Source organism: Thunnus maccoyii, chromosome 1 (genome assembly GCF_910596095.1).
Source record: "Thunnus maccoyii chromosome 1, fThuMac1.1, whole genome shotgun sequence".
NCBI classification, from domain to species: domain Eukaryota; kingdom Metazoa; phylum Chordata; class Actinopteri; order Scombriformes; family Scombridae; genus Thunnus; species Thunnus maccoyii.
In genome coordinates, this window is record NC_056533.1 from 8855649 (window position 1) to 8880711 (window position 25063).

The 25063-nt window shown below is 39.9% G+C and overlaps 2 protein-coding genes across 7 annotated transcripts in view; one reads left to right on the forward strand and one right to left on the reverse strand.

The window, feature by feature from the left end:
* Positions 1–576: 576 nt before the first annotated feature.
* Positions 577–17267, forward strand: LOC121904397 (homeobox-containing protein 1-like). 4 transcript variants are annotated; one of them, XR_006098219.1, is made up of 11 exons: positions 577–757; positions 6662–7165; positions 7801–7886; positions 7986–8096; positions 8921–9077; positions 9193–9275; positions 9924–10019; positions 10832–10926; positions 11266–11349; positions 11488–11862; positions 16467–17267. XR_006098219.1 is itself a non-coding variant. In XM_042422128.1 (10 exons), the coding sequence occupies exons 2-10, from the start codon at positions 6663–6665 to the stop codon at positions 11809–11811; spliced, it is 1539 nt and encodes a 512-aa protein (XP_042278062.1). In that variant the 5' UTR covers positions 577–757; position 6662; the 3' UTR covers positions 11812–17267. The 4 variants fall into 4 exon arrangements, 3 of the variants coding, with proteins under 3 accessions (XP_042278062.1, XP_042278074.1, XP_042278084.1); XM_042422128.1 differs by having other exon boundaries at positions 11488–17267; XM_042422140.1 differs by having other exon boundaries at positions 10835–10926; positions 11488–17267.
* Positions 15758–25063, reverse strand: part of kif13ba (kinesin family member 13Ba) — a 48297-nt gene continuing 38991 nt past the window's right edge. For all 3 annotated transcript variants that reach the window (XM_042422122.1, XM_042422107.1, XM_042422116.1), the window contains exon 40: positions 15758–24515. In XM_042422122.1, the coding sequence (XP_042278056.1) occupies positions 24310–24515 (206 nt within the window). In that variant the 3' untranslated portion in view covers positions 15758–24309. The remainder of the gene's footprint in view (positions 24516–25063) is intronic.

Below are 25063 nucleotides of genomic sequence, written 5' to 3' on the forward strand. Positions count from 1 at the left end.
GTTGGTTCTGGAGCTGCGTAATATAACCAGCCTGAGACATAAACAAACTAAAGAACATAAATTTGGGGTGGACAAAATATTAGAAGAGTATAGTACATGTTGTCAACAAAAAACATGAATAAATATTTCAGGGATACTGAATGTGTTAAGATCTGGGAGGTCTGCTGCACCACAGCCTTCTTAACCATCTGAGGGCAGCACAGACCCTAGAGTCTTTTAAAAAAGGCCTAAAAACTTTTCTTTTCAGAAGGGCTTTTTCATCTTAACTCTTATTATGTGTTGTGTGTTCTATGTTATTAATACTGAAGCACTTTGAGTTTCACTATGAATGAAAAGTGCGGTACAAATTAAATGTATTATTATTATTATTGTTGTTGTTGCTACTACTACCTAAACTGTACAGTCAATCCTGTTTTTTCCAATTTTTCCGACAAAAACAGCTTACATGTACACAACATGTAGAAAAGGCTAAACATAGTAAGGGTTAAAAAATGTAAAAGAAAATGCACAATTTTAATTTTACAGAAACAGTCAATCCTGTAAACTTCAACTCCCATCATTCCTTGCGTCATTATGTCAACATGGCGCCGGACAAAAGGCGAATCTGTCTGACGGTGGATTGAAACGATTGAAACCCAATTAGGAACAGAGGAGACATTTTGGGAAAACTGTCAGCGTCCGTGTGTTTCGGCGCCCCAAGGCGACAGATATATGGTAAAATAAACACCAGTGGAGGCTCTTAGACTGGGATATTAAGGTAAGTTAAGTCCTGCTGTGTTAACGGTGCTGCTGGCTCGACACATTTCCTTCTCTGTGTGCTGATAACTGAAAACTCCTTAAAAATTTGGGCAGTGCTGCGGCGTTTTACTAAGCGGGAAAGATACATGCTCACTAAACTGATATTCACGGTGTTTTCGCGATAATTAGGAGTCAGTCTCTAATTCGGCGTGTACGTAGTTGACCAGGACACACTTAATCAAACACAATGTCAACTTTTTCCAGTTGGTCTGCAGTGCTCTCCCCTCCGTGCACACTGTGTTTTAGTAGTGAGCTGACAAATACGAGGCGAACTACTTGTAGTGAACGGAACTGTTTTGTTGTGTATACACTGGGTTGGTTTATAAGATATACGACGAACTGAAGAGTTGGCATTCATAATCCACAAAACGTGTTTAACCACCTTCTGTCTGACGTGCCTGTCTTCATCCAAGCGCGTCAAAATTAACAGTTTCTTCAACGTGGTTCAGCGTCAAAGTGCCTGACACTGGGGGGCTATCACTGAAGTCTCAGGTCATGGGCCAGCTGCTCGTTTACTGCTTTAATTTCGGGCTGCAAGGCCAGTTAAAAAGTTGCCTGCTGCAGTGGTTGTCAAAGTGGGGTTCGGGGACCCCCAGGGGTCCTTGAGGGCATTTCAGGGGGGCCCCAGACAAAAGGGTAATAATTTATTTTCACTATAATTCATCCATAAGTAACACAATGCCAGAATGTATGACTATTTTGGTCATGGGGTTCACACACTTTCTGTAATAAAACATCCAAAAGCAAATATCTTATTAGATGGGGGTCCGTGGTTTACTTTGTGTCAGTTTTGGGGTCCTTGACGTGAAAAACTTTGAGAACCACTGACCTACTGTAATTAAAATGGCTTTTGTTTATGCTCAGCTGGTAATGATGTCTACAGTTAGGATACAGTTTTTATGCCACGCCTGGTAAGGAGTCTTGTCAGGCTCCTGGTCACAGGGTTCAGTAATAGTAATGCAGTTTATCTTTAACAGACCTTTCTTAGAAGTCAGCTTTATAAAAACTAACTGGCTGGAAAACTAAGCAAGTACAGCAAATAACAAAACATTAGTGGATAAAAACATAATTCACAACAAACAGACAAAGAGAGAGTGTTGTCTGACATGGTGCGTGCTTTGTCCAGGAAGTCTGAGGAACAAACCAAGACACATTGAGACAGTTTCTTGATATATTACAATGTAATCCTTTAGAACAGTGTTCTTCAATCCTGGTCCTGGGGCATTCCTGCCCTGCATGTTTTAGATGTTTCCCTGCTGCAACACACCTCCGTTTGGGGAGCTCTCTGCTCCACTAAGGAGGTCAGAGGTCAAGTTCACTGTTGGAGCTGGTAGAGGTTCACTGTCTTGCTCAAGGATGGTGTAACTGAAAAGGCCGCAATCTTTAACTTATAAACTAACACGCTGACCTGGATTCATGAAGTTACTTTTTGAGAGAAACTGTCAAAGCACTAGTTGTTGTGTGTGTTTGTGTATTATCATGTGTGTCCACGCTACCTACCGTTCCTGCTTGGCAAAGATCTCTCAAAGAGTTAAATGGACAATATTTATAAAGCGCTTTACAATTTGACTTTCATTCACCCATTCACACACACACACACTCACACAGCGATGGCAGCGAGCTACCTGCCATACAAGGTGCTGGCCTGATCACGGGGAGCCATGTAGCAACAACATCCATTAGAAACTTGACCATGTAATTTTTTATGGCCTCCAAATAAATTTATGGCACAGCACATAAGAGTTGTTTTCCTGTCCTGATAAAGTTGCTGTTGAGATGCATTTTTGGTGGGATGTACTCTGGTCTGCAAGCCTGTTATAAATAAATTGTCTGATTCTTTTATCATATCAGGAAGGAAAAGTTCAGTTTGCGTCTTGGTCTCAGTGTCACTGTGCATCCGGGCAAAAAAAGTCTTTTTATAATAGTAACACCTTTTCTAAAGGAAGGTTGGTTTCCTGCCAAAGTGGCTAGTTGAGACTAACTTGGCAGGTTAAAATGTTCTTGTTTTTGCCTGGTGGCTCGTTGTAATGAAATTTCCCTCCTTGGCCTCATTGAGGAAGCTGGAGAGTCAGACCACATCATATCTTTTCAACAGTCATTGTGTTCTTGAAATCTGAAGTTATTTGATAAGCCAGTTGGTTCCTACAGTTTGATGATTGATGATAACTAATCTATCTGTATCTAGTATTCATTTCATATCTACTGTCTGATGGTGGCACATCAGTCCAACATTCGTTAACTTAACTCACAGCTAATTTTGGGTTTGATTGTAATACCAGGTTTGGTTTATAATATAACGCTTAATACAGCAAACAAGAAAAAAAGATTAAATAAGTGAGACAATTTGCAACATTAACTCCCCCTGACTGTTTTGTAACAATGTTTGCACTTTTTTTAAGTTTCACTCTGTAAATGAAGCTGTGTTCCTGGCCCAGGTTTTGTCAAGTAGTGGAGGTGGACCGGGCTTTAGTTTAAGACCTGGCAGGCTGTGTAATTGTGCTGACATGTTCACAGGTGTTTGTATCTGACTGCAGCAGTCCTCTGTAAAGAATCAATCTGTCTTTTATGAATAACCACACTTATAAAGGCCCAGGCTCAAAAAAGTCTTAGAATTTCATAAATTAGTAAGGTAGTCCAGATTTTTTGGTCAGATGACCCTTTTAAAATAAAATTACATTTTCACTGATTGGCTTATAATTAAAAAAAAAAAAAAGTTTATTGAAAGTCACATTTCTGTAGTGTTTTGTTAATCCACTGCTTCAGCATTTTAGTAGTAAGTATGTTTTTCCGTTAACAAATGTTGCCACATTTTCAATGCAGTTGAGGTCGGGTGTTCACGAAGTTAAAACCTCTCTAGTCGGCACTCCTTACTCTGTCCTGAATTTCAAATAGGCACAGTTTGAATGCATGGTTTGCAAGGCTGCCCCTGGTCTTACGTGGATCAGACCGCAAACATCAACCTCACGGTGAGGCTAGAGGAAAAGTCAGGGGATCAACAAAGTGACCCAACAACATTTCAAAGCAATCCATCCAAGAGTTGTTGCAATAGTTCAGTCTGGACCAAAGTGGTGGACCGACTGAGTGACCCAGCCGTTAGCAACGACCAAAGCATTTAAAGTTTCCAGGACTACAGTGAACCTAATCATTATATCATTATAAGCAGGAGGTTTGGAACCATCAGTTCTCTTTCTAGAGCAGTCAGTTTGGCTAGACTCAAGTAGGGGCAAGAGGAGGCCAGGTACTGAGGTAGTTAATGAGGCAGCAGAGGGCAGGGTGGGCACGCTTAATTAAGTTATTTACTCTGTTAGCAAACAATGATTTTGACCACAGCATGTACAACTGATGAAAAACAATAATACCACACGGAAAAAATGAAACAGTGAAAACACAGCATATTTAATTGTTCACATGTACAAATATGATCATTTCTGCCATAGTTTTGTGGCCCTGTATCGATCCTGTATATCAGTCTAACTTTATAGAGCATGACTCATCCTCTGCAGCAGAGGGAGAAAAGTATGGAGCTTGGCTGCCTGAGATGTAGATTTTTCTTGGCATTTTTCCCAAAACACACACACACACACATACACACACACACACTGATGCACCCTCACCCGCCTTCTCTATATAAGTGTTGACATGTCTGCTGACTTTGATTCTGTGGCCTGTTTTTCTTCTCGGCAACAGAGAGAAAAGCATCAAGACAGATGTGTTATCTCTTTTCTCTGTTTATCTTCCTGTCTTGCTCTCCCTTTTTCTCTCTCAGTTCATACAGTTTTTTTTTAGAATTTACGCAAATAGTTTGAAACTACATGGCATGTTGAAATAGAAACATAAATAAGAATTAACAATTGATATACTAAAGCAACAAGGAAGTGGGTGTATCTGGTTTGAAAGCATATTGTACAATAGTACATGATGAACTGAGTACATAATGTTATTTGGGTAACATTATATTATTATTGGGGTGTAAAAAAAAAAATCCACTTTAATAAAAGCCTTATTGAATCTGAAGGAATGCTCTTCATATCTGGATAGCAGCTGCAGCTGCTGAGCTCGGATGTCTTTTGTGTGTGTGTGTGTGTGTGCTGTAAATCTGCAGGCAGGAAGCTAACAGACGTGACTGTACATTTTCATTTTGCTCAGTGATTGTGTCCTTGGTGGTGTTTTTTTGGGGGGGAGGTGAAGCTCAGCGGGTAGAACAAGGTCACTAATGAGCTAAAATGTATTGATTAATCAGAAATGATCATTACAGTTACAGATTTTCATCATATCACACCCCTTTTTGACATAACTTATGGCAGGCTTTTTTTCTCTGCACTCACTATTCAATGTATTTATATTATCTAATTGCCTCTCTACCATTTATAATAGTTTTCGTTCTTACTGGTGGCTGCTTTAAATCGCGCACACACCAGGCATTCAAAATTCAAGAGCTTTTATTGTCACAGCAACACAGCGGGTGGCAACATTGAAGGCAGCGAAATTTGGCTTCTTTGAGCTCAAATTCCAAGTCAGTCCAAAATAAATATTTACAATTGTACAAAAAAAATAGAGAGAGAGTAGAGTAAATAAACATTATATTGCACATTGGGTGTCCAAGGGCGGAAATGTACATAATTAATAAGCATGTTGCACAAGTGATAAATATGTAATAGATACTTCTGTTAAAAATATAAATAGTACCTAGAAGAGAAGAGTGTGTGTGTAGGAGAGGAAATATTTTCACAAAGTCCCAGAGTTCAACAGCCTGATGGCTTGTGGATAGAAGATGTCTCTGAGGCTGCTGGATCTGGCTCTATACAGTTTGCCTGATGGAAGCAGTAAAAAAGTGTGTAGCTGGTGTGGTCGGGGTCCTTTATGATTTCTCCAGCTTTCCTCGTGCTCCTCTGGATATAGAGGTCCTGCATGGATGGCAATTGAGACCCGGTGATGCGCTGAGCAGCTTTGATGACTCTCTGTAGGGCTTTGCGGTCATGCTTGGAGCTGCTCCCATACCATGCCAAACCTCTTCAGTCTCCTGAGGAAGAAGAGGCGCTGGTTCCTGAAGTCCTGGCACCTTAGTGTTTCTGTAGGCAGAGTAGATCTCAAATAGTGAGAAAAAGGTGTTGAAGTGGTCTGATAGAAGAACAGTTGCACCCCCCATAGAGCTGGCTCTCCTGTCTGTAATCAGTCCACATTTTCGAGCATCGTATGCACATACTGGACATGGTACGGATGCCCACATTTCATGTAATGCAGCAGATAACATTTTCGATCATGAGTTTAGTTTAAACATGTTATGTGGTGAATTCTCTCAGCTGTTTCCTGCCCTCAGTGGTCAATATATGTATTATTTCTAACAGAATGTGCAGACTTGTATTATTAAAACTCAACCATGTCTGTTACAGTGAGCTGTCTGAAATACACTGAGTGTTATTGGTTACCAGAGACTCTCATTGCTGCACCCTGCAAGAGAAAATCATTATTTTAATGGTGTAGCTCATGTAACTATCCAACAAATCCTACTCTGCAAAGTAACTATCAACTGCAGTTGTCAAATAACTGTAATGGTTTAAGATGAACAACATTTCCCACCAAAATGAATTTGAAGCAAATTCTTACCATGTCGGAATACCTAATTTAACTTAATTTAATTCAATTTAATTTAAACCACATTAGTAAACCTTTCTTTAGATGTGCCAGTATCAGCCATTTGGCTCGTTTTCAACTGCAGTCCTTTGTCAAGATGTTCTAAAACCAGTGAAGTGACTGGTTAAGTCAACCACCAGTCAACAAACCTCTACAGTTTCTCTTAAGTGTAGCTTTTGAGTTTCTTTACGTCTTCCTTTGACATTAAAGGTTTTGTTATGATCTCCTCCAGGATGTTCCAGCAGTGCGAGGAGCCTCGTTTCACCATCGAGCAGATTGACCTCCTCCAGAGGCTAAGGAGGACAGGGATCACCCAGGCGGAGGTCCTCCATGCCCTGGACACCCTGGACCACCTGGATCGCCAACATGGACACAAGTTGGCCCATAAACCTTCCTACCTGCCTCCCATGTCTTCCATGTCTTCCTCCAGTACCGCCGCCGCCTCTTCCTCCATGATGTCCACCGCCACTCAGACAACTTTCCCCGACAACCGACTCACGCTGTCACCTAATAACACCTTTGACACCACCTCCCCACTGCTCCCGGTTACAGTAGCCTCACCTGTCGCCATGGCAGCAGTAGCCCAGAATGGTCTAGTTGCCGTCACCAATGGGAAGCTGTCACCGCCGCGGTTTCCTCTTGGTGTGGTTAGCGGTGGCGTGGCGGGACCAGGATATGGGTTTGAGACCAGCGAAGAAGACATAGACGTTGACGACAAGGTGGAGGACTTGATGAGGTAAGGCCAGACTAGACATGTCTTGTGGGAGACTAAGTTAGATGAGAACTGACTAGACCAGAATGAACCAGGCCAGACCAGCTCCAAGCAGACTGAGTTTAGCTAAATCACTGAGTATTATGAAAACTAATCGGTACTAATAATTATAATTATTATAATTTGTTCATGAAAACGATAAATATGCTTTTCAAACCCGCCAGTAACATGTAGACGCTGCCCTAGAGAACAAGTGTCAATACAGAAGGCTTGATGGTCGACACTCTTGCCTGCAGCTCACACTGAATCTGAATATGATGTGAGGATTAGTGCTTACACACACTCACACACACTGTACACGCACACACACACACCCTCCGTTGCCTCTCATTTGTAGTCTGCAGCCAGACAGCAGCAATCAGAGCGGTATTGATTTGAGGGTGTGTGAAGGTAAAATCAAAGTAGCAGGAGAGCCGAGAATATTACAGCAGGATCTGAGATTCTTGAACACGTTCAGCTTCAGCAGCTACTGCCAATGATATGCAAGTTACAGCTGAGTTAAGTGTAGTGAAAGGCCTGTTGTTTTGTGCCATATGTGTTATAAGTGTCAGACATTTATTGTCAGACATTTACTGTAGCTTCTCCCCTCTTGTCTGTAGAAGAGACAGTGCTGTGATCAAAGAGGAGATAAAGTCCTTCCTGGCCAACAGGCGGATCTCCCAGGCTGTGGTTGCTCAGGTAACGGGTGAGTATCAGCTACATTAGCGCTCCAACTTGGGTTACTAAATCATCATCAAAAAGAGAAAAAAACATCTCATTCCTCCTCCTCTTCTTCTTCCTCCAGGGATCAGTCAGAGTCGGATCTCCCACTGGCTCCTACAGCAGGGGTCGGACCTCAGCGAACAGAAGAAACGAGCCTTCTTCCGCTGGTACCAGCTGGAGAAGACCAACCCTGGTAACGCCACCCTCCTCCACCACACTCACATCTCTTACCTCAACCTCCCTCCCAATCTTTCATCTATAAAAAAAAAAAAAGTAAAAAAAAAAAAAAAAGTTTTGCAATAACCGTTCAACTGCCCTAAATGCATGAATGCATGACTGGCACTACTGACTTCAGTAACACCTGGAGTCCTTTTCTTCAACTGACTTGGCAAAGCTCAGGCCATTCAGACCTCCACTAAAAAGAGGGCAATAACTACGGCAACATAATGAGAGGAAGAGTTTGTTATCTGTTAAACTCATGGTTGTAAAACATACAGTAAGTTGTAATCAAAGAGACTTTTGAAAGAAAAGAAAGCCATGGCATGTGTTTGCATTTTTATGGGTGTCTTGAGACATCGCTGGTTACAGAAATAAAGACAGTAAACAGTTTTCCTGTCTTTGAACAATGACTACGTTGTGCTAAGTTGAGACCAACGTAGTGGAATGTATTGAATGAAAGGATCAGTACAGTCTAGTTGGAAAAAAAAGATGCTCAATGCTTTAATGGGAATCTCTTGATGCTGATTTGGTTCATTGCCTTAATGCTTCTGAGTAAATGAACATCAGGATGTAACTGGTTACTCTTTGTCCTTTCAACATGATGATGATGTGAATGCAAGTGTAGCTACAGTAAAGGTTCATAGTAAATATACAATATACAATGACTTTTTTTCACAAGTGGAGAAACATTGAATAGAAAAGTGCATCAGCTCAATGAAAGTGCACACAGCCAAGTAACCGTGACATAATGAAATGTAAATAAACGTTTTTCACACTATGTGGTCTTCCTGTCTTCAGGTGCCACTCTGGCCATGAGAGCTGCCCCATTGGCTCTGGAGGACGTGATGGACTGGCACCAAGCCCCGCCCCAATTTGGCCCCGCTCCCGGGGGCTTCCGCCTGCGACGAGGGAGCAGATTCACCTGGAGGAAGGAGTGTCTGGCTGTTATGGAGAGGTGAGAAGGAGATGTTGATTGGCTGTTGAAAATATAGAAATAATGATATTTAGTATAAAGCTTAATCAGATTTTAAAACATGCTTTCACAAAATGTCTCACATGTGTTTTCACAGCTACTTTAGTGATAACCAATACCCTGATGAAGCGAAGAGAGAGGAGATTGCCACTGCCTGCAATGCCGTCATTCAGAAACCAGGTAGGTAAAGGATGAAGCACTCTGAATAAAATGATAATGCACAGTATACTGTTGGCTGTTAAATGTGGGTTTTTTTTAATTAAACCTAAAACTTATGTATGGGATCGTCTATTGAGGCAAATGGCCACATAATTAATATTAAAGTAAAGTAAAATAAAGTAAAATATTAAGTAAAGTCTCCATCATGGTGCAAATGTAAGTATATGGATATTCCTAGAAATGTCATATGCTTATGCTTCATAGAACTGTGGTGTTCTGCCTGGCAGGTCCGGTATTTTCTATATTGGGCTCCTCAAAAAGCGTAATAATGCTTCCAGTTATTACAATTGCTACTTAGTACTCTGATGAAAGGAAGGGTGAGTATAACATGGTGGAATTATCAATGCAGCTCAAAGCATCAGTATTAAGATCTGCAAGCAGCATGTCAACCTTTCTCAGAAAAAAAACAAAAAATATCCGACAAAAGAGGAACTTTGCATTGCCCAAGATACTTACTGACCAGCGAAATGAAATATGTGTGTTTATATGTTATTTATACATTTCTATTTATTTTATTGTGAATTTTAATTATTTAAATATTTGTTTGCTACTTTTATCTCATGCAGCTGTCTAAAATTCTCTATAAATAAACTATTATTATTATTTTAGGAAAGAAGCTGTCTGATTTGGAGAGGGTCACATCTCTGAAGGTCTACAACTGGTTTGCCAACCGCCGCAAAGATATCAAGAGGCGTGCCAACATCGGTAATGTCTACCTCTGTTTGTGTGCGTGTTAGTGAGACTTACATGTGTACAGTAGTGGATGTTACTGGAGCTCTTCCAGCCAGTTAGTCCCCAGCACACATCCTTGTTGACCAACAGTGTTTTCTTTGCTCTCTCTACCCCCTTTTCCATCAACGCGACCCTAGTCCTAGTCTTGGGCTGATGCTGGTTTGGTTCAACATGCGAACCCTCTAAGAACCAGCTTGTTTTTCCACGAGCTAGAGAGCTAAGTCATTATGTAACTGTAACCTCTGGTTTCCTGGAAACTGTGGTTAATGTCAACTTTAAGAATTTCACACTCCAACATAGTAGGCAGCGGGAATGCACCTTAATGCTGGTTGCCACCCACCATAAAACAGCCATTGCGCAGTCTAAAGAGATGCAATGCATTTTGGTTTTGGTTGGTCACTATAATTTTGCCCCCAGCCCCTGACGAAAGCAGTTCTTCATTCTAGACCACCAAAGTCTTGGTGCTGCTCTGGAACCAGTTCTTTATCTGTTCTCTGTCTGGCTGTTGAAATGCAATGAAATGGTTCAAAATTAGATACCGGTTCCGAAACGGCCCTTGAACTGCCTTGGTGGAAGAGGGGTATATGTCACCTAACCAACACAAACATGCACACGGGCGCCAGAGAGGAATAATGACTCCTACAACAGTAGCAGTAGGAGGCTGTTCTGCTCCAGCAGAGGAGCTTCCAAACTCATTCATCTTTGCAGTGTGTAACTTTGCTGTCTTCTCTGTGAGTTGCTGTTTTTGAGATCGATATGCTATGATGAGGTTTGTGTTTTTGAAGAAGCAGCCATCTTGGAGAGCCACGGTATCGAGGTTCAGAGTCCAGGCGGTCAGTCCAACAGTGATGAAGTGGATGGCAACGACTTCCCTGACCAGGTGACCAGTGACGTCTTGTAACAAAAAAGTTATCCTGTGTTCAGCATGTGTTGCAGAATAATAAAGAGAAAACTAGATGGCTTGGTCAGTAAAGTTAAATAGTGCACAAAACCTCACAAAATGTATTTAATTTAGTTTCCTGTTTGTGTAACCTGTTTAAATTTACATTGTAGACATTTATTTGACCCCTTTTTATTCAGAGAGGCTTTCACTGTGGTCAGCAGTAGATTAAGCATAAACTTGTGCATCACTAACGTAACGTAACCAGTAGCTGGAGAATGTTCCTGTGACAGTAGAATATCCTGGTTATTGTATAACCTGCCTGTTGGTTTGTTACAGGGTTGTGAGGTGACCTTATTTGACAAAAGAGCTTCAGCCAGGCCGTTTGGTTTCAGTCGAGCTGACCTGTCCTCTCCAACCCAGGTACAGCCTGACTACACACACGCTGCCACCGCACCAAACTGCATTTACCAAAGACTTGAGGAGAAAAGAGGGCAAATTTACACCAGAAACCATGAAAATCCACCAACCATTCCCCTCTTTTCTCCTTTCCTCGCTCAGGTCCCCACGCTGCTCCCCAGCTGGTTTTCTGCCCTGGGCAGAGGAGGCTTGTCTGGACAACGGGGCACTTCTTTGATTGGCCGCTCCCTGGTGTCAGTGGCGGGTCCTCAGGCAGAAGGTTCCAGATTGACGGGCGTGTCCTGGTCCCCCCCCTCCCCATCCCTCCAGGACGAACCCACCATTCACAGCGCGCTGTCCGAGTCCCAGGACCCAATCGGTTTGGAGAAGGCGGCTGTCAGTCACACCAACCAAGCCAATCAGGTGGACGAGGCAGGGTGCAGTTTGGGGAATGACATCAAGACGGAAACGCTGGAGGATGACTGAAGGGGCGGTGGATATTGGAGTTGTCAGAGTGATGAATGAACAGGATCAGAGGTGTGTTAATATGCAAGCAGATTTTATAGCAATGTAACAAGTGGAAAAAAAAAAAAAGACCAAAAGTCGTGTAAACTCCAACCCTGAGATACCTCCCAACCCTACCTCCAACCACCAACCTGCTCTGCTACGCTCTTATAGGCATTACTAGTATATTATAATAATGCTAATAATAATAATGATAGTTTAATTTGTTTCCAGTGCTCCCCAGCAGACTGTCTAACAGGACATGATGCATTGTGCAGATTTCATTGGAAACTGCATTTTCACAGCAGGACAACACTGTATTTGACGCGGGGTTCAAATAGTTTCAGGGTCTTGCACTGTGATCACAACACAACTGAACAGCCTCAAATATAATACATGAATTTAGAAAGTGATTGTTTTAAAAAAAAAAAAAAAAAAAATGTAGCACATTTCATCATGGTCAATTTATATTTCAAATTTTATTTTTGCTGTTGATTTCCTCCAGTGAGAAGAACAGCAGAATAAGCTTAGGTTATTTTTTTTTTGTTTGTTTTAACAAAAATTGAGGTTCACAGCAAGTCGGTAATATTCCTGTGACCTCATAATGATGAAAAAAATGTACAATAAAGAAAAATAGACCGATCCACTCCTCCCTCCCTGCCCTGATAAAATAAGCTCAATATATGGAAGCAAAGAAAGGCCAAAATAATTGAAAGCAGCTGAGTACCTAATTGTGAAATTTAATCATCAGTGAATACTTGATGTTGAAATTTAAATACCACTGACGTTACTGCACTGAAATATTTGAAAACCATCTATCTGAATTTGCGTGATTGAAGTCGTCTTTTAAATTTCCAGAAAACAATATCAAGTTTTATGATTTCAACCTTTTTTTGTTTTGTTTTTAGGGGTCACAAATTCGCATAGAAAACTCAACTGTTTGGGGTTTTCAGTCACTCATCTGAACTCTTTCTTGATTAATGTGACTGACGTCACCTTATCGATTCCATTGAGGATCAATAGTTTATTGTAGGCAGCCTGAATATTCAAGTTTGATTCTTTCATATTGAATTTTGGTGTCTGAATGTCATCAATCAAACATGAGCTTGATTTTTTTCACTTCCCAAGTTTTGCATCCAAAGCTAGATTGATGTAGTTGGTTGAATATCGGACTCCGGAATTTGTTTATGAACCCTTAAAAAAAAAACAACAAAACTTAAAATTGATTTTTTTTTAAAAAAATGTTTTGTATTGCACAGCTTGAAATTTCAATGGGAGGAGTTTAAACCCATAAACAGATGTTTTTCAGAGTGAAATATATCCATGCTCTAAATTCAGTTGGTAATTCAGTTTCAACAATAAGTACTCAGTAGAGATTATTATTGATTAATCATTGAGGGCTGGCCCTCATTGACAATGAAGATTAAAAGATCCAAATACTTTCAGCCTTTCATTGCCTCCATATTAATAACAAGTAATAAAAAAAGTTACTGAATACATAACTATTGAAGGTAGCCAAAACTGTGGGCAGATTTTGTATAGAAATTAGAAACTTGGACGTCCAGGTCTTACCTAATGGGTGATCAGGGAGACCGACTGATCACTGTGAGTGATCTCTATCAATACAGATCAGTCAGCTTGGAGGAAATCAATGGTGTAATAAAGATACTACAGATAAGTGTAAAGTGAATACATACATATACTACACGTGTATGTATGCATACACACATATACATACAGTATATTATATAGACTGTGAGGGTATATATATGTACCCTAATTAATTTCTATTTACAGTATATAGACTGTAGACCATATTAGCTTCAAATGAGAGACAAAGAAACAAATATCAGTACGAGTCTTCATTGGTGGTGAAAGGTGAGTGAAGCATTAGCCAAAGTATTAAGTTTAAATTTTGTGTATTTTCTGAGTGTATGATAGTCACGGATGGAACTATATATTAAAGATATGCTAATCAAAGACACATCAGATGTGTCAAATTGTTGCAAGCAAAATGCATCTTTTTGCTTTTTAGGTATATCTGTTTTGTGCTTGATATGCCATGTGTTGTAAACACATAGCCTACTGTCATGTTTCAATAGTATTTTCATTTTAAATGACACTTTATTGGATCAATATCATGGTGCTTTGAGTCCCTGCTGTTTCAGCATTTCATTAATTAGTAAAACTGAGGCAGTAAGAAGAGAAACATATTTGGGAAACTGATGTTTTCCCCAACAGCTGATAGTTCACATTTAGTGAGTGAGTTGGATCCTCTTTAAACGTAGCGACGAGTGATCATTAATTTGATCACACTACTCAAATCAGAAATATTGTCTCAGTACAGCCATTGTAGAATTCCTGCATTTCTGCTCAACTAATGCTGCTTTTTTTGCTTCATCCCCTCAAGGAACCATTAAAAGTCAGGTTTTGCCCTTTTTTAGCCTCTCGGACTCGGGATACTTAGCCACAATCTGATAACTGGTTGGTTAAGAGACACATGAATGTTGTCTCAAAATATCCAAATTTTGTTTTAATGTGAAAGAAAGTTCACAAACATCTTAACAAAGTGCTAATTCACTAGTTTATCACTTATCAGGAAACATTGTTAGCTTATTGGTATACATCACACCACAGTAAGCATACATTTAATTTATATTGTTTGGGTAAAGTCAGAGATGTGTGTATCTTAAGGCTGCATTATTTGTCATTTTTTTGGCCACTTGGGGGCAGCAGAACTCGCTGTAAACACAGTACTGACAAGCTAGCTAGCGCTGTCTGCTGGCTGCTTTTAATTATCTAACCAGCTTTTTTTTTCTGAAAACAAAACGATGAGCTAGAAGAGGCAAAGAAAGCTCAGAGGAACCGCAGTCTGGTGATAATTCTCTGTGGGCGGTGAACATGACACTCCTTTGTTTGTTTCGAGGGCACGATATAGTGGATAAATGTACACACTCAGAATACATTTTACTGTATGGAGGGAACATTTTGTGACACTTTTAACAGTGACGCTAACATTTTTCACTGGTTAAAAAATAAATATTACTAGAGTTTGGAATATCACACAAGCTAGAGTATCCAGAACCATTTTAGTAATGTTTCATTCTTTGTTCAGCACATGAAATGTAGCTTATGGTTTTAAGTTGAAGTGCCTTAGTATGTTTTGTTTTTTTTACAGTGAACTAACAGGATCAGTGACTTCTACAGTGGCTGTACACTACTGTATCAGTACTAATGCAAGATAAACACATGATGGTCTGCAACGGCCGACGCTAAAGCGGCTTCATTCAAACCAGTTTGTCATTGTTCATCACCAGGTGCTTTACAGGTTAAGCTACTAGTTCAGAGTTCAAAACTCGACACAAATACCTCACGTTAACCCCCCTCAGCTATAAGCTACACCCCGCAGGTTCCTACACAGCTGCTTCAATGTGAATCAAAGTTTAGACTGTGGACAGTAAAAATAACTGTGGGGCTCATTTGTTCAGAGGACACTGACGGCAAACTGTGATGAGGCTGTAAAGATGGTTTCAGACATGTCAGTGTCCGTTTTTAAAAAGGGAAATTCCTTCTCATACTTCACCCAATAAACATCAAGTCAGAAGGTAAAGGGAAATTCCACTTCAAAATAGAATTATTAACATACTGTAAGTTCCTGCTTCCACCAGAGTCCATGAAATCCTTTTATGAAATATTTTTCCCTCCTCATTGCGGTGGAATACTAAAAAAAATTTGTCAATGTTGGTTTCAGACTAAATATCTGAGAATTAACGTTTTGTGGTGGAATGTCTCTTTAATTGTACGGCAGCTGAGCTGTCCTGGGTGTCTTTGCTTTAAGCATCACTAGTTAGTGAAGATTTCTGTCATCTGTTTAAATTCTTTACACCGAAATATCCAAATATACTATCCCAGTAAGGGTTAGAAAATGTTTTTTTTTTTTCTTTCGTTCTTTTTAATCTGCTTGGCAGAAGCCTTTCTGAAGGGAATCGATTGATTCCTTTAAGACAACGTGCTGTTTTGAGATTATTTTAAATCATTTCACTTGCTGCCTTCATGGTCCTCTCCTGAAGTTGTACTTCTGAGTTCTGAAGCAGTAAATTGTTGTGAAGTGGAAAAAGTAGTTTTTTAGTGTAATTTTTAGTCATTTTAAAGACAAAATATGAAAAGTGCTTTTTAATCCTAAATTGGCCTCATACTTGTACAAACAACAGAGCGCCAGAAAATCTGGTTATATCAACTTAAAATGCATAGTAACTCAAAGTTATCATGAATTAGAAACTCAATTATACCATTTTTCACTCTTTTTCCATTTTTTTCTGTTATCAGACGAAGCCTTTGTTCTTCAGCTGTATTCACACTGTGTCAGGCTACTCATGTGCACTTTGCTTCTGACAGCACTGACCTGACGCAGCGTGTCTGCTTTTTATCAGTTAAAATGCAGTTTTACTATCGGCCTTCTGTCCTCTGTTGCCTTGTTGTACTGTTCTCGTCTGAAAGGACGGTTCGTTGGTTCTCCACAGAAACAAAGCAGCAGATGTTTCAGTTCAGACTGGGTTTGATACCTGAAATACCTGTGGATGCAGCTCCTGGCATTGACTGTATCTTAATCATGTTTGTCTTTTTCCTGCCAAATCCAGCTGCCAGTACTGTCTCCTCCTCTGGCAGTGTTTCTGTCCCTCAACACAGACAGAACAGTAAATATTAACGACACTGTTTGGATCGGAGATGTATCCACTGTCACTGCGGTTGTTAATGTGACAGAATTAGCTGCTTGGGTGCATGTCGCTCATGGTTTGATCTGATCTGAGATCTGCTGTCTGAACAAAGAGAAAGTCTGTGGATCTGGTGTCATCGTGGTTTCAGTCTGTTCAGGCCTCAGATGTGAATGTTGCAGTTGTCTGTCTCCTACCTTTGTCATTGTGAACACATGAAATGCAGTATGACATTTGAAGAGTTATATTCCAAAATACTGGTTTTATTTAGTTGAGAAAAAAAGGACTTTTATCATTCATGCATTCAACATAAAATGCAGACGTTCTAGTCTTGATGTTCTCCTTTAGTCAACCAATGACTGGAAGTACTGCTAAAAAAAAAGAAGGAACATTTGGTTCAAAATGTTCTTTTAGATTTTCTTGGTGGTTAGTATTTCATTTTGGCAATAAACTCTTCAATAATTCTCTATGAAATGAAAAATAAACCTCAGCAGGATATTTGTTGTATCAGTTTGAATTGATTTTTAATCCCTTCCTGTTCTCTTCTATTTCAAGATTTAGTGCCTTTTTTGGACGGTAGACTGTTCTGTAACCGCTATGTAGAAAAACTACATATGCCTTTTGTTACTTTTTCATCTGTTGGATAAACCTTATTCGTTATTTTTAAGGTGTGTTTTTATTGATATTCTATTTACAAGGGAATAAAAGCTGATCAGAGTCCATGCAGTGAGTCTTGGTGTTTTGTCTCAGATTTATTTGTCTACACACAAACTCTGCTGGTGAAGCCGCGAGAAAAGCAGAGAAAAAATGTCATGAGAAAAACAAAAGTGGTGCCAACTTTGACCGATAATTTTGTGTTCATGTAACATAATGAACATTTACTGTAGCAAGAAGCTGAAAATATATTTTTTGTGCTTTTTAAAATGATCTGGTCAGCTGTACAGCCTAGAATGAGCTTTGATTAATCTCACTTTAGTTCTTGACCTTCAACATCGTTATGTGAATAATAATCCCAACTCAAGGTCCACTTACTAGATTTTTCTAGGTCTTTCAACCGTATCACACAGCCCTCATCAGCGGATGAAGTTAGCTCCATGGCAAATGACCAAACTAACTATGATCTTCTGAGCTTACGTCAATGAATCCATCTCCATGGAAACTGAGCAAACTCCATCCACCAGTAAAGACCAAGTGATACTTTTGAAAGCTCCGGTAAAGAAGGTACACAAAAACAAAGACGCTGTAAGGAATCTGTGAAGCAACTGAAATACAAACTGTCCAGTTTAATCTTTACTGAATATTTGTTGAAATGTAAAATCACTGACATCATTCTGTTTAATTTGATTTAATTACTTTTTTTAAGGGTTTACAAATTGTGATGGAAGGTTTAAGTGTTTCTATATTCAAAAAACTATAATCAAGCTGCTCAAATTCAACTAATCATTTACAGATCTGAAAATAATTCAAGTCAAAAAAAACCAAGTTGCTCATATTGGAATCTGAAATTCAGACAATTTTTAAAAAACAAAGTTAATGATCTTTCTTTGCTTCTGTACAGGCAAGTGGACCTTGAGTTGATTGTTTTGTCAACATTATTTAATTGATTATTTATTGAATTTTAGAGCTGAAATAAGTCAATCAATTGGTTGATGGACAGAAAATTAATCTGCAACAATTGATAATCAACTAATTAAGCTTCTCAAAAAGATTTGCCTTTTTTTGTTTTACAACATTGTTGAATGTTTTTAGGTTTTGGACTGTTGGGCGAACGATGTTGAACAGAAATCTGTCAGGCGTTTATTATTTATCTCACCAAGCTAAAAAACAATAAATAGACTAACAGTTAACATGAGGCACCACTTACCTCCAGAGCTGCTACAAGTTGTCAGTTTGTCAGTTTTTACTACAGTCTCACAACTCTGCACATTTCTTTAAACACTAAATCAGTTCCGTACAAATAAAGAACAAATACTCTGTTAATCTTTCTTTTTTATTTTTTTCTTACCAGATTACTGTTCAGATGATAAAAAATGTATTATATAATACATGTTTATTCTTTGGATTGCAGCATATTACATAAAACAATTAAATTAATCAAAACCCACACTTGTGCTCAGATTTTCTTTTTATAAGTCTTAATATGCGCATATATACACATACATACATACATAGAACCATTCCAACGGTGCACTCACACATACAAATGACACATCAAGACAAACCCGCTCCACAGAGCCGACAAACATGATTGATAACGATTAGTTAGGATGATCATGGTATAATACTGTTGTCCAGGATGAGGCAGGGACTCCTAGTGAATAACGTTAACCTCATGCTCCATTATTAAAAGGTTTCTTTATTCCCTGCAGTTGAAAGGTTACAGGGACTGGAGGAGTAACATAATTCTAATAAAACTCCCTGACAAGCAAGCACCAAACCCCTCTCTACTTCCACCATGACGCAGCGCACGTTAATACGACTGCTGATACCGACTGCCTTTAAAACGCACCGACAGGAGGAGCTGAATCGTAGTTTTCCTGGAAAGCAGATCCCAGTGCTAAAAAGAAGCTGCAGAAAGGCTGCGTATTGCTTGTTTGTGTGGTTTATTCTAATATTTGAGAACATACAGAAAGGGAAGCGGGTGCAGCCACTTCAAGCAGGTGTCAGCCGAACAAGGCCTCCGCAGGGAAGAAGTTGGCAGAACGCTCTGAACAGGCGAGAAAGAGGTAGTAAAAAAGGTGAAACACTCACTACCAAGGCAGGAAAATGTTTTATCTCTCAAGTGGCCAATCAAAAAAAATCCTGCTGCTGTTACTATGTTATTTTAACCTCAGATCTGTGGCTGGCAGCATGCTGATCCCAGGCAGGCAGAAGCTGACAGGCACGCTGCTGTAGGGCAGTGGTGGGGTGTCATTTCACAGATTTGGATGATTTTCTGCCTTTATATAAAATTCCCTGCGTTGGAAGTCGGGCTTTTTCTCACTCTGAGGTTTGACAGCAGTCACCGGGAAGCGACACGATGACCTTCCCTCCGGTTGAAAAGGCAGTAATAAAACCTGACAGCTCCCGCGACCAAATGACTCACGACTAAATGGCTATTTTAGAAGATGGGAGTATTTTTATGTTGTTTCAAACAGTAAACTGAGTGGATTCGTATTGTTTTGGAATGACGCTCTCTAACAGTAATGTGTTTAGTTAGAGAGCTGGGATTATTCCTGCTAAAACCAGTCTGGCTCCAGGTGGAAGGCCACGTTAAGGCGGAGGATATTTAGCTCCAGACCAGCGATCCCAAGGTTGGCAGAGCTGCAGGAAATGCAACATTAGGCGCAAAGATATGGGACCGATTCTGAGCAAGACCGGAACTCTTAAGACAACAAAAGAAACAGACAAAAATAAAACCATGAAAAAAAAAAAAGAAACATTGTTGGGAGCAGAAGACTCGTACAGATCAATATGCAGTCTGGAAATGCTTGGACACAATCACATCAATAAAAATAGCACTAAATGTGGTTCTGATGGTTGATACACTCACTAAAGTATCACTTTAATCTCTGGTGATGAGACCACTGAAACAAAGTTACCAAATCTAGTCTGTTCTGAGCAAAATATTATTATTAATTATAGTTTCTTATTTTTTACAGCTCTGTGGATCATGTGTGCATCATGCAGCCCACAAGCTTTCCATCTAATGTCACACTTCATCTAATAAAGAAATACATTTATGATGCTGCAAACTGTGGAGAATGACAGAGGAGAGTGTTTGCTGCAGGATTGTACAACAAATGTGTTTGTTGTGACCAAAAAAAAAAAAAACCCAAACAAGTCAAACTGTTGTATTGAAAGGATGACAATGAAAACCATTTAAGTGAAATTCAAACAACAGGTAACTTGAGAACACTGAATCATAAAATCCAGGTTGGATTTTTCATCTTACATGTACAAGTTTTCCAGAGATGAACTCTTCAATTCTGTCTGGAGGCTTTTGTGCAAATGAACTGAAGCGTTGATATGAAAACAGTGTGTGGGAGATACATGGTCACATGGTTTCTGAGGCACAATAACATAAAGGAACATCCAGAAGCCTGAAGTGATCTCAAACCCCTATAACTGTGCCCGGGACAAAAACCAGGATGGGAAAGTCCAGCGGCCGCAGGAACTGGTACGTTTTCAAAACCAGCAGCCAGTTCCACAGTTTGACCAGCTGGCAGGATGTGTAGGAGGTTTGTCGCTACCAGCTTGTGTGTCGTAAGTATGTAAAGTGGCAGCTGGTGGTCATTTCCCATCTTGGCAAAGACGCGCGGACACAACTGATTCAAAACCTGCTCCACCCAACATTCACACACACACACACACACACATATCCAAACACACGAGAAAACTTTACTCCTTTCCTTTATTACCACATAACTGTTATGAACCACAATATTATAAAAAAAAAAAAAAAAACCCGAACCAACGAACCACTTCACAACCTGCCAACAACCACCTACAGTAACCAACCAATCAGAGGACTCCCAGGTCCCGGGCTTTAAGGCCATGAAGATACTGGATAATAAATACACAGATAATAAACTAGACTATGATGATATATCATCTCCTCCTCTCAGACTTCAATGCAAATCCAACATTATAGTTTCCTCTCATTCCTCTTTAAAATCCAATGCAGGAGGGATTTTTCACCCAGCATCTCTTCTTCAAGGCTCAAACCACAAAGTGCCTCATTTTTAGGAATTTTACTGCTTCATAAAAAATACATTGGCCACCGAACCAAAGTTTAGTTTCTCCATCTGGGAATTAAAAAAAAAAACAAAAACAAACTATTTGACTTCCAATCTAGCACACAGTAAGACATACGACTCCATGATTCGACTGATCCATTTACAGGTAAATTTACAATGCTAATAGCAGCAATTTTCATGGAATCATTTGTGCAACATTTATTAAAATATAAAAGGCTTTTTTATCAATTTTCATGCGATAAAGGCATGTGTACAAGCGTTTAAATATAAATAGTAAATTCACGCCTCTCAGATTAAGAAGACGTGTGATGATAAGGAATGGAAAAACATCCAATGATAGTGTTTGGACATACTGAGTGCCTTTTACATGCACATGTATTCCAGATAATGTATCTATATGCATCGTCATCTCATCACATCAGAAATCTTTAGACACTTTTTTTTTAGTATACACAGATAAACTACATGTCACCATGGAAACAGCTAAAATGTTCAGGTTTGTCAGGATATGAGGACACAGTACTTAAGTATCCCAAATAATGTTGAAATATTCATTTTCCACCATGAAATCAACCTTTCAGCACACGCCTGTTGCTCACATGGTGAGACATCGACTCGAACCAAACACTTTACTCAGACCTCAGTCTAGTCTCAGAGGACACTCCAGCAATAGCACTTAACGAGAGACAGACAAAAGAGTCAAAAATCAAAGTAGCAGAGGCTGAGATATGAGTCAAGCTCACTGGAAACACTGGATCCTACATTTCCCATGATGCAACTTGATCGCATCTTTAGTTAGATCCTCCCCACCTGATAAAAGCCCACGTTTATCAAACTCTGCACTTTTAACGCTGACTCTGTTTTAAATTCTCTGTAGTAACCCTGATGACATCATCAGGGTTATTTTATCAGACTCCCTCCAGAGCTACACAAGACGTCACACAACAGTAACCTCTACTTTATGTGTAAATCGAGTGCCCCTTTAACTATTGGAAAAGTATTGGAGGCACATGTGCGCTCTGTCTACATTCTTTATGAATTGATGGAATTCATAAAGTAAGAAACTGCCAATGCTTTTCCATGTATAAATAATAAGGGATAAGGTCACTATAAAACGTTTAAGTCCCTCTGGAATGTGATGTTCAATAAAAAAAAAAAAAATCTAATTAAAAGAAAAAACAAAGCAAAGTACACCACATCACATCACATCACATTAAATTTTCCTCAACAGACGTGTCAGGAATAAATCAGTCAGAAATGCTTTTCATGATCAATACTTTCCCAAAATGTACATCTCCTTCTCCCAGTTGTGTCAGTCGTTTAGAAATCAAAGATTAAACCGAGATTCTTTTAAAAACTGATCAAATGCATAGAAGCAAATTAACTCTCCAGCATGAAGCACCCAGCAGAGCTTCAGCGTGTCCTTCTCACTTTCTTTTCCTCATCATGTACACCTGCCTGTTTAACCACCAACAGTATTACTCTCACAGAGCCTCCCTGTGTCCGAATGTCATCAGCCACTTATGAAGGACCAGCAAATGTGCTTACGAGAACAGAAAAACAACATCCAGATGGCACACACAGATGGAGAATCTATTCTATTTCCACCATCGTCACATTACCGCGGTTGGTTCGAGGGATCTGTAAACTCATCCGACACCTCTCTGTCTGGCTGCATCGTGACTTCGGACCAAACTGTTCACATACAGACACTTCTTATCCTACATCCCTGTGGAAAGACTCCCGACGTCTCCAGTGCAAAAATAAACTTTTAAAGCCTCCCAGTACAAGCGACTCGCTCCCACAGTGGCTGGGTCCAATGAGGACACGACATCTCCTGCTCCACACATTTTAACAATAACACGACACTTAAACCTTATTTGTGCACACAGGGCAACACTGTACAACATATACAAATACATACACACACACACACACACACACCTTCTCGTCCTTTTCCCCTCTGCAGTCCCTGAGATCACCTCACACTTAGCACAAGGCATTCTCTTAAAACACAAACACAGCTAATAGAAATTAAATATGAAGAAAAACAAATGCAAACCAAGCCGTGGTGAAGGCACATTCTGGGAGGATCCATCTTCAGAAGAAAAGAAACGGGAGTCCAGGAGGGAGAGACGAGTCTCGCATAAAGAGCCAAAGTGTCAGTCCACAGACTGGACCTGCAGAGTTCAGGGGAGTGGCAGCAGGAGCAGGGGGATTCTGGGACATCTGAAGAACAGATGGGTGTCCCATATCCAGGTATGCAAACACATCACAGGTCAGAATAATGCAGTCTGCTGTGATTTGAGGTTTAATCCATTTTCAGGTATTTTCTATTTGATTCTTTTTGATTCCTCTTTTATATTCTTGATATTTTCTAGTAATGATTCCCTCATAATGAATGATTTCCATCATGAATGATGAAGAAAATGTGGAGAAGTCTATCTGCCAGCATCTAACTGGAAATTTTTTTTTATGCTGATAAACATGTTTGTTATCCTGCTCTTAATTAGACTCTCACTCAAATTATCTTCAAATTTAGACAATTCACAGATGTGGAAAAAAAAAAAATGTTCTGCCTAAAACGTGACTAGTTTGCATCCCTGTATATAGGAAGCAGCCCTGAGGCATCCAATCCACAACCCAGGAGAGCTCCGACACTCCCAATATGACTTCCATTCACTCTCAGCAGTCTTCCCACTGACTGCTGTTCATTTATCTTCCCCACTTACCGTAATTATGATAAACAGTCCTTCCATGGACTTCTATATACTCTGCATAGTCTTTCATCGACTTACTTGCATTTGCTCTGAATAGTCTCTTTACTGTCTTTATCATAAAGATTTTATTTCCATCTGTTAACCGTGAACGGATGTAGTGAGTGTAGTTTCCAACTATAAGAGGGTAGGCAGTATATCAGTTCTGATGTGTGAGCCAGTTGCATAGCTGGGAGGAGGAAGAAGAGAGGAGGAGGAAGAGGAGGGCTTTGGGGAGTTCATCTCTCCCAACCAGCTCCTTGTTTCCCTGTTTCAACTGCTCCAGGACTTGCGGTTCTCCCCCCGGCGGGCAACAATGCTTTCTCCTCGCAGGACGGGGACGTGGGCTGGAGCTGCGAAGTCTCCCGTCCGCCGACTGGTGCGATCACGGCAAGACAGCCGGTCTGGGCGAACCAGCACCCCGTAACCTGGTTTACACTGGAAATACCGATGGCCTCCGACTGAACCGTCATTCTTACCTGTAGGGAGGAAACACTGAAGGTCACCACCACTGAAAGGACGTCATTTAGTACCGTACGATAAACAAGAAGCAATGAAGTGACAGGAGAGCCAATAACAGCTCACATAGCTCAATCCCTAAAAAACTCTAATTTGAATATAGTATTTATTTGTGGCCATTAGAAAAAACATGCATTATATAGATGTTAAATGTCACAGGAAGTTTCAGTTTCACACTAAGCTGCTGTCATCAACACCTGCTGTTTATTTCTGATGCTTTCTCACTTGCTCTCTAGTTGTATTTAGCAGATAGTTTGGTTTTTATTTGTTCAGGTTTTGGAATGTTCTTATCACAACACTGAAAAATACACTGAAAAAAATCTCTCTGTAAATAGTTTCCCAGCTACTCTGGATAATCCACAGATGTTGCTGTGAACAACTTTCATCGGAGCCAACTGATACATAAGAAATAGTCAATAAAAACTGAGTTCTGTGGGTAACCGGGACGCTCTCTCTGGAGAGAAGAATTGCTGTTTTTTTGTTGTAATGTAATTATTAATTGATTAGG

Excerpts from the sequence above, each read along its gene's own strand:
- LOC121904397 (XM_042422128.1), top strand. The coding sequence starts at position 6,663 with ATGTTCCAGCAGTGCGAGGAGCCTCGTTTCACCATCGAGCAGATTGAC. Across the intron at positions 9,276-9,923 it reads TGCCGTCATTCAGAAACCAG|GAAAGAAGCTGTCTGATTTG; the intron begins GTAGGTAAAGGA and ends TTATTATTTTAG. Across the intron at positions 11,350-11,487 it reads ACCTGTCCTCTCCAACCCAG|GTCCCCACGCTGCTCCCCAG; the intron begins GTACAGCCTGAC and ends TTCCTCGCTCAG.